Source organism: Gorilla gorilla, chromosome 8, assembly GCF_029281585.2.
Source record: "Gorilla gorilla gorilla isolate KB3781 chromosome 8, NHGRI_mGorGor1-v2.1_pri, whole genome shotgun sequence".
Classification (NCBI taxonomy): domain Eukaryota; kingdom Metazoa; phylum Chordata; class Mammalia; order Primates; family Hominidae; genus Gorilla; species Gorilla gorilla.
In genome coordinates, this window is record NC_073232.2 from 107,622,121 (window position 1) to 107,637,204 (window position 15,084).

A 15,084-nucleotide genomic window follows, 5' to 3' on the forward strand; every position below is an offset into this window, starting at 1 on the left:
GGCACCAGACACAGGAGTCAGAAATGGAAAAGAGGTGGGGACTCTGGTAGAATACCGCGACATCTCCACCTTAGAATAATAAAGTCCCCTGAGCAATACTATTGCTTCTGGCACTGGTAATCCCCTCGCAGAGCTGCCACTTACTGAGCCTCACCTTGTACCCACCTGGGGCTGAGGGCTTTATATACCCTATTTCAGGGGACTGCCGAGGGTGGGGGTCAGAGCTCCCCCAGGGCCCTCTTCATTCACTCTGGCCTGGATATGGAGGTCAAATGCTTTTCCTCTTTACTTAGAGGAGATGGAAGAACCTGAGGGTAGCTTGCAAGGCTGTGGCACCATATGCCAATTTAAATAAATGTGAGTTGATCTAAACTGGCTTATAATTTTGAATTTCCTAATTAAAAATAAATATGTCCCTTTTCTAAATTTCCTATTCATTATCCACCCTCTTCCCTTTGGTTGCATTTTCTGATTTTGCCCTTCAGTTTATGCTATGTTTCCTCTCTTTTGTATAACTTCAACAGCAAAAACATCCATGAATAGATGTCCTCTATCTTTGCTGACCAACAGCTGTGGTGACTGAGGTCTCTTTTGAAGGTATGGTGTCTGAAGCCCCTCCCACCTTGGTTTGGGGCTACCACACCTCCTTAAGCATTGGAGATCAGTAAACTAAATTGGGCTTGAGGCTGCATCCATACTTTGAGTTCCTATTCTTCTGCAACCTAACTATGTAAACAAACTACAATCTAAGAGTATGCTCTTATAACAAGTAGCTGAGTCTCAGCCAATCACAGCAGCCAAGCTTCAGCCAATCCCAGGCTGCCAACTGATCAGCCCACATCTATATAAATGCCCAAATAGGCAACTGTGGAGCTGCAACCAATCCAGCTGTAGCTGTACTTGCTGTCTTTTGTTGTTTATAAATGCTGCCTGCCCATGTTGCTGGGTGAAGCTCTCTGAACTGCCCCTGGTTCTAAGGGCTGCCTGAACATAAATCCTTCTATGCCTTAAATAAATCTGCTAAATTTAATTTGTCTAAAGTTTTTCTTTTAACAGAGTGACTGACAGCAGCTTCCATTCTGCTGTGCCTGCTATCCTTTGAATTGCCTCAGCTTTGGCCAGAACTTTTTTTTTTTGAGACAGAATCTCACTCTGTCACCCAGGCTGGAGTGCAGTGGTGCCATCTTGGCTCACTGCAACCTCTGCCTCCCGGGTTCAAGTGATTCTCCTGCCTCAGCCTTCCTAGTAGCTGGGACTACAGGCATGCGCCACCACACCCGGCTAATTTTTGTACTTTTAGTAGAGACAGGGTTTCATCATGTTGGTCAGGCTGATCTCAAACTCCTAACCTCAGGTAATCCACCCACCTTGACCTCCCAAAGTGCTGGGATTACAGAAGTGAGTCACCACGCCCAGCCTGTCCAGAACTTCTAAGCCATCTTCCTAAGTTCCAAATAACTTTGTTCAGTCATGACTCTTGACCATAACTGGCTGCCTGACCTCACACCTCTGCTCTACCTCACCAACAGTCAGATCTCACCCCACCCCAACCCCTCAGCCACCTCACTCTCTGGCCTTATTCCACCCATTATCACCGTTTTTTCCTGCTTCCTACCAGAATGATAAACTAGCACTCAGGAAATCTCTCAGAATGGATTTGCCAAGCCAATTTTTTTTTTCTGATACCAAAGCTAACAAAACATGCTTTTTCCAGATGGGTAACATTTTGAAACCGAGGCACTCCTTGTTTAAAAACAATACCCAAGAGCTCTACAACAATGCTGTGTCACCCAGGCTGGAGTGCAGTGGAGTGATCTCAGCTCACTGCAACCTCCGCCTCCCACGTTCAAGTGATTCTCCTGCCTCAGCCTCCCAAGTAGCTGGGACTACAGGTGCCTGCCACCACGCCTGGCTAATTTTTTTTTTTTTTTTTTTTTTTTTTTTTTTTGTAGTTTTAGTAGAGACAGGGTTTCATTATGTTGGCCAGGCTGGTCTTGAGCTCCTGACCTCATGATCCTCCTGCCTTGGCCTCCCAAAGTGCTGGGATTACAGGCATGAGCCACCATGCCCAGCCACAACAATGTTTTTAAGTGTATCATATCCATCAGATCTTCTAATGTTGAAGAGAGACCATTTGTTTCACTGTACAAAAGGGGAAACTGAAGACCAGAATGTCAAAGGCATTTGCCCAAGGTCACAGAGTACTTGCTCTGTCCAAGTGTACCAGAGAGGATGAGAGAAGCAGCCTTATCCCCTCAGCTGGTTGAGAAAGGTCCAATCAGGAATAGCAGCTGAGTACTTAACAAAACAAGTTAAGTTCAGAAGCTCAGCTCTGAGCAGCCTTGATTAACCCAGATTTTGGTTCAGGAAGAGCAAGCAAGAAGAGCTAGCACAGAGAATTCAGCCTCTGGCTAAGATGCAGAGCTGGCTGCTGAGTTTCAAGGGGATTCAACAAAAACACACTCACTGGAAGAGTAAAGTGAGAGAACAGAGCAATCATCCTAGGGCCAACTGTTTCCAATTGTGCTAATGGGCAGGCTCCGGAGGCAGTGGACAGAGTCCTGGAGACTGGGATTCCCACCTGACTCCAGCAAGGAATGTGGATCAGTAGAGGCAAACCCACTCTTGTTTAAACACTTGCGAACAGTCTGTTTCTCTTGGCCTCAATTTCTTTCACTTGCAAAACTAATAGGCATGGGGAGATTGTACAAGAAACCGACCTGCAAATCTGTTATGTACACAGACCCTTCTTTTGAGCTCCAAACACATACATTCAACCGCCTTCTAGACATCCACCTGAATGTTTCTCAGGCATCTTAAACTCAACATGTCCCAAACCATCTTCCATCACACAACCCAGAAAGCTCAGGAAATCGGTCCCCTTCTCTCTCTCCTTGCTCCTTAAGCCTAATCAGTCACCAAGTCCTGCTTCTTCCCTGTCTTTGACACAGCTCACATTAAGCCCTTTACTCTCCACCTCCCGCCTTATCATCGCTCACCTACAACTGTGCAACAAACACGCATTGCTCCCCCAGTCTCCAGCCCTGATGCCCTCCAGTCATCTCTGGCTAGAAAAGATCTCATCATGTCATTCTACTGCTCATTTATTCGGTCAACAAATATTTACTGAGCATCTATTAAGTGTCAATCACTCTCCTAGGTGAAGATTCAACAGGCAACAGAACGGACAAAAAGTTCCAGCCTCATAAAGCTTACATTTACCATTCAAAATAATTTAGTTATTTCAAGAAGAAGAAGAAAAAAAACCTAACTGTTGTTAACTGTGGCTTTGCAGGAAGGAGTCTAGATAATCCTCTGGAAGTTTCATTTTATAGCCTTTTGTATTGCATGAAAAAAATTATATTTATACTGATATTGTTATTCACATTTTATTTGTACCTCCTCCATAAAGCTTAACCTTTCTTCCTCCACAAAACAATAGGTGCTCACTCCTCCCTCCTGGGCCCCATCATTGCATTTACCCCACTGGACTCTGGTTATTTACAAATCTGTCTCCCCTATTACACCTGGAACCCCTTGAGGGCAGAAAGTTTATCTTCTTAATCCTTGCATATCTGGTGCCTTGCATGGTTGTTCAATAAATATTAATGGAATAAATGATTCTATAAAATTAAATGTCTATATGCATACAGATTTCTGACACATTTGTAAAGTTCCAGAGGACCTCTACTGTTTCATATAGTTCTTCAGGTTATGATCTGTGTTTTGTTCTCAAATCAGATTAAGGGGAAAAAGCGTTTGCTAGTCTACCATCACCATATAGGGAAGAACAGCTTGTTCTTGAGTGCCACCTGCTGGTCAAATAGAGTAAAGCTCTTTGGTTAGGCAAAGAAGGTTAATCAATGCTGAAATACATTGAAACGAAAGTAATGAGTAGTTACCACTACTGATTTATAGAAATGCTAGGAAAATAAAGTACAAAACTGGACACACACTGTGATGTTAATTATAAAAAATATATATATTGAAGGCAAGGCCTTGTAGTTGTATTAGGATATTGGGACTATGGGTGAATTCCTCTCTGTTCCCAGTTCTTTTAATATTATCATATGTAATCAGTGTTAGTTAATAAAATTATCAATTGAAGTCTGTCCAATTTATTAAAGTGGACTTAAAACAACACCATCACTTCTCCAGTTGCCACAAAACTGTGAACCTGGGCCACCTGTGACTCCTCCGCCTTCATTCTTTGGGTTAAGGTCAAGTCCTGCCAATGTTTCTGCCTACACATCATTCCTGTCCAACCAGTGAAAGGCGCTAGGTTCAACTTACAAGCTGCCTGCCTCAGTGCTAACCAAGTTGGATTTCAGTTAATTAAGATTTACGGATCCATCCATTCATTGAGCAAACATTTACTGTATGCTTTCCTTTGTGTCAGGCACCCCATTTAGGCTGGTTCCTCACCAATTCCAGATATAAAAAAATCTTATTCATTTGGATAAACTGGGGGAAAACCAAGCCCGATTACTGAAAAATCCCCAAATGGTAGAATAGCAGGAGGAAAAAACTCATTTATTCCTGCCAAGTATTTCATGAGAGCTGAAAAACAGAGGCTTTGAAGACCTATTTTCAGTGATATAAATAAGAATTCTTGGTAAATTAACAGATTGAATATCTTCACGCACATTCACAGTGTCTGAAAACAATTTGCTCTTTTAGTCAGCTTACATTAGTACCCTCCAATCCTGCTAACCCAATATCATAAATAGTTGCTTAAATTGTGTGTGTGTAGGGGGGTGTTTGTTTTTTGTTTTTCTTGAGACAGAGTCTCGCTCTGTCACTCAGACTGGAGTACAGTGGTGCGATCTTGGCTCACTGCAACCTCCGCTTCCCGGGGAAGCAATCCTCCACCTCAGCTTGCTGAGTAGCTGGGACTACAGACGTGCACCACCAAGCCCAGCTAATTTTTAAAGTATTTTTTGTAAAGAGGAAGTTTTGCCATGTTGCCCAGACTGGTCTTGAACTCTGGCCTCAGGTGATCCCCCGACCTTGGCCTCCCAAAGTGTTGGGATTACAGACGTGAGCCACCATGCCAGGTCTAAATTGTTTTTTAATAGCTTGAAAACATTAAACCTTAGTATATCTTCTGCTAACTTATTACAAAATTTTGAATCAGTATGGGGCAGGTGAGAGTTTACTGCCAACACTAGTCCCTTGGCCTAGAGCTTCACCGTTCCTAATCTGGATATGGCTCTGCCCTGAACCTGCTGAGGAACTATGGCATTACACTGCTTTGATGTGCCTATTTCCTCATCTATAAAATGGGGATTAAAAATAATGCCTCATCTTGGAATGTTCAGAGGATTAAATGAGGTAAGGTAGATAAAATACCAAGCACAGGACCTGGCACATAGTAAATGCCTGATAAATTGTTAAAATGATGTTATTCAACACCTGTGCTCCTTTATCCTGACTGCCTGTGGTAGCATTTGCCACTTGGCCTTTTCATTTACTAACCTTATTTGTGTGTGTGTGTGTGTTTTGTCCCAAAACTATTAAGAGACTATATCTATATTCCTATTAGAATACAGAGCTTAACAGAGCTTAGTGCCTTGGATCCAGTAGAGCTAGGGAATTCACTCTGCCAGCTGTCCCATGAAGCCCTTTCCGTCTTGTGCACTTTAGGGGGATGGAGGTGAGGAGGTAAAGGAGGAGAGCAGGCAGCAGGGTTAACAATGGGCAGTCGGGACTGCCAAAGTGACAAGCTGAGAATAAAGAGGTGGCCTGGGGGACCAAGGAGAGCTTGCTCGGAGCTGTGGCCTTGAGGACACCCTTTATCTGCAGGTAGCCTAGGGTCATCTGGTGGGCTTCATCTCTGAAGGCACATCCTAGGACCTAGAGGACCTGTGACTTATTGTCATTTTTAGAGCTGAAGGCCCGGCTCAATTGGAAGCTCTTTAAAAGGGAGTGAGCTGCAGAGCCAGAGTAGGAGACACGGGTTCTGATGCTACACCTGAGCCCTGACACCTGTCATATTGGCGACTGGGTCACCAACCCCACAGTGAATGCAAGAGACTTTACACCAGTCCTTCTCCAAGGTGGGAACTGTCCCCTAAAGCAGTCCTTCTCTAGCTGATGTCTTAATATGTCTTCTTAATTTCTTCTTATGCTCCTGGGTATATTAATCATGAAATACACAAATTTATAGAAGAAAAATTAACATGATGGATCTAGCTAGAGCTTTTGATCACTACCCTAAAAAGATTAAAGTTTTTCCATTTTTCCACCAAAATACCCAAATCCCTGCTGACTTTCAAATGAAACTCTTCCTGTAAAGCACATTCTCCAGCAATGTAGGTAGGATATGTCCCAGACACCACAATATCTGTCAAAAAAAAACCTTATACACTCAGCAACTCTGCTCATTGTGGATTTATCCAACCCTACTAGAATAGGTAATAGGTGTGTCTTCCCCTCATTGTCATATTTCAAAGAACAAGACACAGATGCAATGGTGACAAAATAAGAAAAGCTCCTACCAGAACAAGCTCCTTTCCTAAATTCACTGGGTGCACCAGGCACTGTGAAGACTGGGGCCTTGCCCTTGAGGAGTTTATAATACACTAGCAATTATAAAAATACAAGAGTATATGTCAGGTATACAGCAACAGAAGTAAGGGCCATACAGGTACTAACGTGAGCCTGGGTACAGGAAGGCTCCACGAGGGCCTATCTATACAAGCTAAAATGTTTGCTATTTATCACATATAGAACAGGAGTTGAGGGTAGCACTGAACATTTTCAGCTGGATAACAGCTTCACAGCAAAGTGCTGAGAAAGGCAATCTGCTATAGGATTCAGGATGGTTTGGCAGGGGAAGAGGCTGGTGGCACCCCACGAAGGAGTGGGGTATGCATGCATCATCCAGAGTCCTAAGAACTGACAGAGGAAAACAGATGCCCATCTATGTGAGAATCAGGTAAATTAGCCCCTTCTCAGCACCTCCCTCCCCCCATCTTTTTTTTTTTTTTTTTTAGATGGAGTCTCACTCTGTCACCCAAGCTGGGGTGCAGTGGTGCAATCCCAGCTCACTGCACCTTCCGCCTCCCAGGTTCAAGTGATTCTCCTGCCTCAGCCTCCCAAGTAGCTAGGACCATGCCCAGCTAATTTTTGCATTTTTAGTAAAGACAGGATTTCACCATGTTAGCCAGGCTGGTCTCAAACTCCTTACCTCAGGTGATCTGCTTGCCTCAGCCTCCCAAAGTGCTGGGATGACAGGTGTGAGCCACTGCACCTAGCCCCCTCCCACAATCTTTACACCAAATGTGGCCTGTCTCAGTCACACTCCCCTCCCCATAAGAACCAGCAAATGAGATTTTTTTTCTTTCTGTTTTGGGACACAGTCTGGCTCTTTCACTCAGACTGGAGTGCAGTGGTACGATCTCAGCTCACTGCAGCCTCAGTCTCCTGGGCTCAAGAGATCCTCCTGCCTCAGCCTTCCAAGTAGCTGGAACTATAGGTGCATACCACCATACCCAGCTTTTTTTTTTTTGCGGGGGTAGAGACAGGGTCTATGTTGCCCAGGCTGGTCTTGAACTCCTGAGCTCAAGTGATCCTCCTGCCTCAGCCTCCCAAAGTGCTGAGATTACAGGCAAAAGCCACCATGCCAGTCAAGAACTTGGATTCTAAACTTAGACAAATAAACTCCCATTCTAAAGGTGAAGATGCTAAAATGGGGAAAACTTTATGAAAGGTAATACAAATCATCACAAAATTAATTTGGAAGAGGAGGACAGAACAGAAGAAAAACAATTTGAAGACTATAATTAGATCACTTCTTATCACCAAACTGTACATCATTCAGAGCCATTAGGCTGATACAAACAAAACACACTCTGGGTCCAAAATATAAACTTCTCTCTTCCCATTTCTGACATTTAACATAGTAAGCAATGTAAACAAAATAAAATGGCAACTTACTATCCAGGAGTCTCTGAAGAAATTTCCGGAGTAGGGCTGATGGCTGAGCTCTGTAAATGTCCAAAAAAGAAAAAAAAGAAGAAAAAAATAATGTAGATGATTTATTTTGACTCATATGTTTCAAGCCAAGAGGAAAAAGAGAGAGGTCAATTTCTTTTCCTAGTTTAGATCAGGACCTCTGGAAGTCAGGGGGGCTGGAAGGAAAAGGTCTTCGGTGCTGGTGGAGGGCGGTGCTCTTTCTCTGGAAGGCGAATGTATGGGCAGGTGGGCTCTCCTACTCCTGGTCTTTTGCCTTCCAGTGGATGCAGCCAAGGCCCTCTGGGTGGGTCAGGAGAAGGCCTCCTGGCTCATACTCATTTTCTGTCACAGGTCACTGGGCAGTGGCCCACCGTGGGCCAACATGCTTTAGTGACATGGACAGCACATCCTCCACCAGCTTCTCCACAGCCCTCAGACCCCTCTCTGAGCCCAATGCAGAGCCCTTCATGCACCCCAAATGCCACATCCAGAGAGAGGGTCACCCAACACTTTAGGTCCAGCATGTACAAAAGCATACTTTAAAATACCACACTGTATTTAGATAACTTGTGTATGCCTGCAAATTTAGGAGTGCAGAAATGGGGAGAAATGCAATTTCACCAACCACATTAACGATCACTTCAGCATGAATAAGGGAATGCTTTATAAAATTACCAGGCACCACGCAAAAGGAAGAAAACAACCAAGAGCTACATGCAGAGAAAAAGCAACATAATTCTGTAGTTTAGGGTTTCTGTTGTCTTGGAGAGAAAAATGCAAATGCTTTGATATGCTTGTTTTTAAAAATAAGGGAGTAGTTGAATAAATCAATGCAAAGGTTAATTTTAAAGATACTTCTACCTTAAATAATGGCCTTATCTCTAATAATGACCATTTTAAGAAAAACCAGCTATTTGGAGAAGAGACATTTAAGGAAAGGACAGAAAGAAAAGGAAGAGGTTGTGAAAGAGAGAAAAGGAAATGACAGGGAAGGAGAGGCAAACTCACCCACTAGCCCCCTGCCTGCTGAAACCTGTTGGGCTTGTATGCTTTCATTTCTGAGGGCACCTCTGCTCTGGGATGAGGACTGTACCCCACATCACCCCCATTATTCCTCAGAGAGCACACCCCTCTTACCTTCACATCCATCCTCCAGCCCTTTTGGCTGCACTGTCTTGCCTGCCCATCCTCTCCTTCTTGAGTCTCCTATCTCTGAACACCTGTCCTGTCCGGTCTTCCACCTTGAAAAAACTTTGACCCTGTAGAGTCCTCTGGGAACACTCCCCTCCCTTCCTTCCTCCCACGGCCACATCTTTTCACTCAGTGCTATACCTCTGCAGGCTCCAGATTCTTTGCCATATACTCTAACTCCCAAGAACTACTCACCCAGCAACCTCCAAAGCCTTTGGAAACATCTTAGTCATCACATCCACTGACCTTCCTGGGAGTCCACCTTTCTGGACATCTGGGAAGATCTCATGCTTTCTCCTCTTGCTCCATCATTCGCTTTTCCCTCCGCCTCTGTGAACTCTCCTTTCTCTCCCTCTCCCCTTCTCCTGTTCCACATCCCCAACGTCCCCATGGGTAGTTCTTGGTTTCACACCCTTTCTCTCAACACAATTCCCTCTTCAGTCTTTCATCTACTCCCTAGTTGGGTGTCTTCTTCTACCCCCAGGGCTTCAACCATCGCCTCTCCTCAGGTGACTCCAATCCCCATCTTAAGCCCATGCCTCTTCCAAGAACTCTAGTTTTAGAGTTCCAACTGCCTACCGGATATTACCTATATGACACCCAACCAACACCTCAAAGGTCAATTACCTAAAGCCAACTCCCTCACCTTGCCTCTGCCCTGATCTTCTTCCCAGCTGTCCTCTGTGACGTGCTCACATCCTCATTCTTCCAGCTGCCTGGCCAAAACCCTAAGGTTGTCTTTGTCTTAATCCCATCCCCCAATTCTTTGCTCTTTACACCAGTTAATTAAACTATCCCACTGCAACATCCTCAGTGACCTGGCTTGCATCTGCCCTCCTCACTGCATGCTGGCACACCCAGCAAGGGCTCTCACCACAGCCACAGTCACCATTCTCACTCCAGGGCTAGTTGTGATCTCTTCTCACCTGGGACCTTCAATTCCACAGTGGCTAATCTGGTTCCTTCACCCTAATTGGAAACTCAGCCCCTAACCCCACCCCACCTGCCCCACCCATCACCTGTCTGCCTCACCCATGTGTGCAGTGCCTCTGGTGGCTCCTTCAAGTGCTGAGGGAGAGCTTGAGCTTAACCCCTGGCCCTGCTGGCTTCCTCATGCTCTGCTGTCTCTGGATCCCCAATTCCTAACACCCTCAAGCAACCTGCAGCTCCTTGGCTCCTGACTCTCTTATCCCAGACCAAATCCCTGGTCTCTTCACCCCTTCCCTGGTTTGAGTCTCTGCTGCTCTCATGACTTTTGTGCCCAAGTCACTGGGGCTGGAGATCTGTCTTGGTTCTGCTTAAGTGTGGCATGGGTCCATCAGCAGTTTCCACTTTTCCTGTCATGGTTTGTGGACCTTCCTGGCCTCCTCAGCTCCATATTCCTTTTGTATCTTTTTTTTTTTTCCTGAGACGGAGTCTTGCTCTGTCACCCAGGCTGGAGTGCAGAGATGTGATCTCAGCTCTGCCTCCTGAATTCAAGCGATTCTCCTGCCTCAGCCTCCCAAATAGCTGGGAATACAGAGGCCTGCCACCATGCCTGGCTAATTTTTGTATTTTTAGTAGAGACTGGGTTTCATCATGTTGGCCAGGCTGGTCTCGAACTCCTGACCTCAAGTGATCCACTTGCCTCGGCCTCCCAAATTGCTGGAATTACAGGCGTGAGCCACCGCACCCGGCCTCCTTTTGTACCTTCTCTAAAGATACCTTTTCCTTTTAAGAGTCTCTTTTGTTTTGTCAGGGAGCCCTCCAGGCAGTTCTATGAACATTTGGTTTTTTCCTCCTTGGAAACCTACTTACCATGATGTCTTTCTCTCTCTCTATTACTCTCTCTCATATACCCTTTAATAAACCACATTTTGACACAGCTCCCTTTAAAATATCAAGGCAGACTCAGTTTGAAACATTTTTTTTGTGTGTCCAGGCCATCTGACCTCTGAGTGCATTTTTCATTGAGAACTTTCTGAACTTTAAAATGACAAACACTACTACTCTGAGAGCGCCATGCACAGAAAGGGTACCCAAGGCACTGCTGCTGAGTTTTTGAAACTGATCTTTGAGGTTGGTATCTCCCAGGGCTGCAAAAAAGACAGGGAAACTGCCAAAAATGGCTCCCTGAAAATTCAGAGAAGGCAGACAGAGGCAAAGGAAGGGAACTTAAAAGGTCGCCCCTGGAAAGCAGAGGAAGAGAATAAGGTGGGAGAGTAGTTTCAATCAGCAGCCTCTCTGCATATATTTGAAGAATCCCCTTTAAGGAAGATGCCAAGCTCAAAAGAAAACCAAGCAAAAATGAACTGGGTAGGTGTGGGGGAAGGAGTCTAAAACAGTAGTCAGAAAGCCATGCAGCCTAAAATAGCCAGCATCACCATCCGTCACCTCAACTACATCAAAAACCATAGAACAAAGAAGAAAACAAAGCACAGCTTGAAAAGGAACTGATGGCATGAGAAAAACTAGGAAATACCTGTGGCACGTTTGCACTGGGTGCTTTATTAAGCGTCTCCATTTTTTCTAAATCTGCCTCTAACTCTGTCTGGCAGAGGCTGAGATCTTTGTCTAGATTAGTCTGGTTCAAGAAAGAAAAGATGGGAAAGAAGGTTTTAGTCTAGAGGAAAGGGAGAAAGAATTGAAGGTTAAGTTTGAAAAAAATGAATTTTTTTCTTAGTGTTATACTTTCATACGGCCAAGATAGCATGATTAAAACACAAGAGCTCACTGGAAATTAGTTGAAGACATGAAAACAGAGAATGTAACATTAGGCATATAAAGCAGAAATCCTGAAGTCATCAGAGCTTCAAAAAGCTATTCTACTTGCTAAGGAGAACTACAAAAACCTACCTTTAAGGAAATGCCTATTTTCTCTTTTTTCAGAGTGTGGTGACAGTGACAAATACTATATGTCAGAAGAATACGTAATTGCTTTAAAAACCTCTAAACATTAGTATATGTCTTAGAGAATTTGTTACATAGTTTTATTACCTAACCAAAAAAAAAAAAAAGCATCAAGTTTTTTCAAAAGTGATTTAAGAAAACAAACAAACAAACAAACCCACAACACACTCACACTAACCAAGGCTAGAGAGCACACACAGTCCAACGGAGGAGGCACAGCGGAATTACCTTTCTATCCTCTCTAGGAAGGATAGAGCAGTCTCCAGGAGTATAATCCCATATCTTTTTGGGAGGCTGACGGGAAGCAGAGGAGGAAATGAAGAAATGAGCATAAAGACATAAAGACAAACATGGAGACTGGCTCAAACAAGGAGGGGCACACTGGGAGAACTGTATCAACACAGAAAGGTGAACTCAAAAGCAAGGGGAGTGGGTGCTGCCTACGGACACAAGGCTGCCTGCTGGAGCAGAAGCCTGAGGATTTGGGAGCTGGGACTGTTACCTAGGAAGTCTGTTTCTACGTCTATGTTTCAAGAGCAAATCATCGTTGGATTCTAAATATTGAAAACTTAAGAAAAGAAGGGGGAGAAAAAAGAAAAAAAAGCATTAACAAATTTGAACAAAAATAGAAACTTTTAAATTCCTCATTGTTCTCTTCAAACTAAGATTGACACTGAAGATTCTACATTTTTGAGGCAGTCTTCTGCTGTAAAATTCATTGTGTATTAACACATGTGTGAATCTAGAGGTTTGGTCAACAGACTGAACCAAATGTACTTTCTGTGGTTTGTAGCAAAGAAATTCATATATAAAATGGGTGTTAAATAGTACACTAGACAATTTCATACCAGTAGTTTTAAAATCTCCTTTTACAGTTTAACTAGACCTTGATAATGGTAGAGACATACTTTTCATCCCCCTTAGAGAACAGAGTTTAAACCCAGAATTTAAAGAGGGGACTGTAAGGTTATTTTTGTTTTGTCTTTTAACTCTTCAAGTCAGATTTACAGCTGCATTCCTAAGACAGAAATTTGCCAAAAGATTGTTGTAAGTTTAATGAGGGAAGAGTCCAGAGGGTGGAACATTCAGAGGTTACAGGTGACTTCTAACTCTGGATCCTCTCTTCTACTTGTTCTGCCTATTTAGACTTGAATTTTCTTACATAATGACCTCTAGGGTGATAAGAAATAGGAGATCATTAATAGCTCCTAAAATTTTGTGCAAATTTCATTATAGCCAACTCCATGGAAGCATTCAAATTGGTTTACATTGTGAAATTTTGACTTGCTCTTACATATAGAAATCATGTCAATTTCTATAGAAATTAGAGGAAAACAACTCAGAAAAAAAAGCTGATTCCCAGGCTCTTTGTAATAAATCTGCAAACGAGAAGTAATCTGATTCCAAGGTGTGTTCACCACTGACAGCAACAGGTCAGTAATGTCATCTCTGCACATGTATATTCCGCATTTCGTAAAGTAAGTGATATTAGCAATTACCATTCATCTTTAAGCACTTAATACACTTGGACTGTTCATCTGCAGAAGTAGACTTTTTAAAGCCTGATGACTTACGATCATTTCTTTACTGCAATAAACAGGGCAGTGTTTACAAATTAAACTGGTTTTAAATAATCTGTCCAAAATTGGTCCCTGGAGTCTTGAATTATTTGCTATTCTAACAACTTGTTGGAGCTAAAAAGGTATCTTTTTAGTCAGGATCTTGCTGAAATTTCAGTTCATTTTGGGTGGCTAAAGCGAAGGGGTGGAGGAAGCAAGGAGTTCAGGGTAAATGTCTAGTGTCAAAGTTCTGGCAGGCTTTACTGGGGAAAGTGGTCCCCAGTTGGTGTGAGAAAAAAAAAAAGTAGAAATGCTGATTCCCATGATCTGGTAGGAGTTTTGACTCTGCTTCTGAATGGCTGAAAAGCTTTCCAAAACAACTTCCATGGTTTATGCCACTTTTATTTATGTCTCTTACTCTTTTGTGGCAGAGTGGTTGCAGTAGGAAGTGAAGAAAAAATTTATCCTTACCACACCTTCCTCCCAAACCCTGTTAGTTCAACTAGGTAATAAGCCCACCATTAGGATGCCTCAGACCATAAGGAGCTGTTCATTTCAGGACTGTTCCTCAGGATATGGGCATTTATTTAGTTAATTTGGCAAGTCTTCACAAGTATTATCTTTTAAAGTAAGACCTACACAAAAAGAAGCAGTCTCATTAGAAGAACTCTGAGGCCTGTGCAAAGAATGCATGTGGCTTCAGAGAAAATGCTACTTTGAAAAAGCATCTCTGAGTCTTTAAATAATTAAGAGGCTGTTAGAGCAATGGGGTGGGGAGACAAGCTAGAGGAAGGCCCCAGTATACAACTGGACTGTGTTCTCAACATTTGTTTGAAGTTAGCTGTGTGGTACCTGGAGTGAAGTTTTTGGCAGCAATACTGTTAATTTATCAAGCTATGCATGGAGACTATTTAAATGTATGCTGGTATTAAAATACTATACATTATCCTCAAAAATTATTTGTAATGATAGATTTAGTAAAACAATCACAACTAATTAGGGAAAAAATTCCACCATTTTTCCTGAAAGCTAATATTTTAGATAAAACTAATTTAGTTGTTTGGCAGATGAGATGGGCAGAAATGTGTGGATTCTGAAACAGACTTCAAAAATCAATGGCATGGACTCTATTAAACATAACTTAATAGCTTTTGCTTTCCTTGACTAAAGTATGGCATTATTGTTTCATATACTAATCATGGTCTGTTTTGGGGGTGGGGAGACAACTACACACAGCAGAAGCTTTTTTTGGTGACATAACTGACCAGGTTTTAAGAAAAGGAGAAAAGAGAAAGGGTTAGGATACTGTTAGATACTGCATGTGGAAAAGATTGCCTGAGGTAGATTTAACTGATGTCTGAATGGTGAACAGCAGAGGCGAAAAAAAGAAAGGAGAGAAAGGAGAAGAAATGAGGTGTGCACCAATGCTTTGGGGAGGGGAGAAGGAGGGTGCAGACTTTGGGTCAGATGCTTCCCTCTCCACTGG

General features: G+C 43.1%; 1 protein-coding gene across 50 annotated transcripts in view; it reads right to left on the reverse strand.

Annotated features, from left to right (window-relative positions):
- Positions 1–15,084, reverse strand: part of SORBS1 (sorbin and SH3 domain containing 1) — a 249,911-nt gene that overhangs the window by 47,980 nt on the left and 186,847 nt on the right. For 27 of the 50 annotated variants that reach the window (XM_031014952.3, XM_055352554.2, XM_055352552.2 and 24 more), the window contains one exon: positions 7,942–7,991. In XM_031014952.3, the coding sequence (XP_030870812.2) occupies positions 7,942–7,991 (50 nt within the window). Of the gene's footprint in view, positions 1–7,941; positions 7,992–11,611; positions 11,714–12,267; positions 12,334–15,084 lie in introns of all 50 variants that reach the window. The other 23 variants (XM_055352551.2, XM_055352548.2, XM_055352547.2 and 20 more) reach the window with 2 other exon arrangements.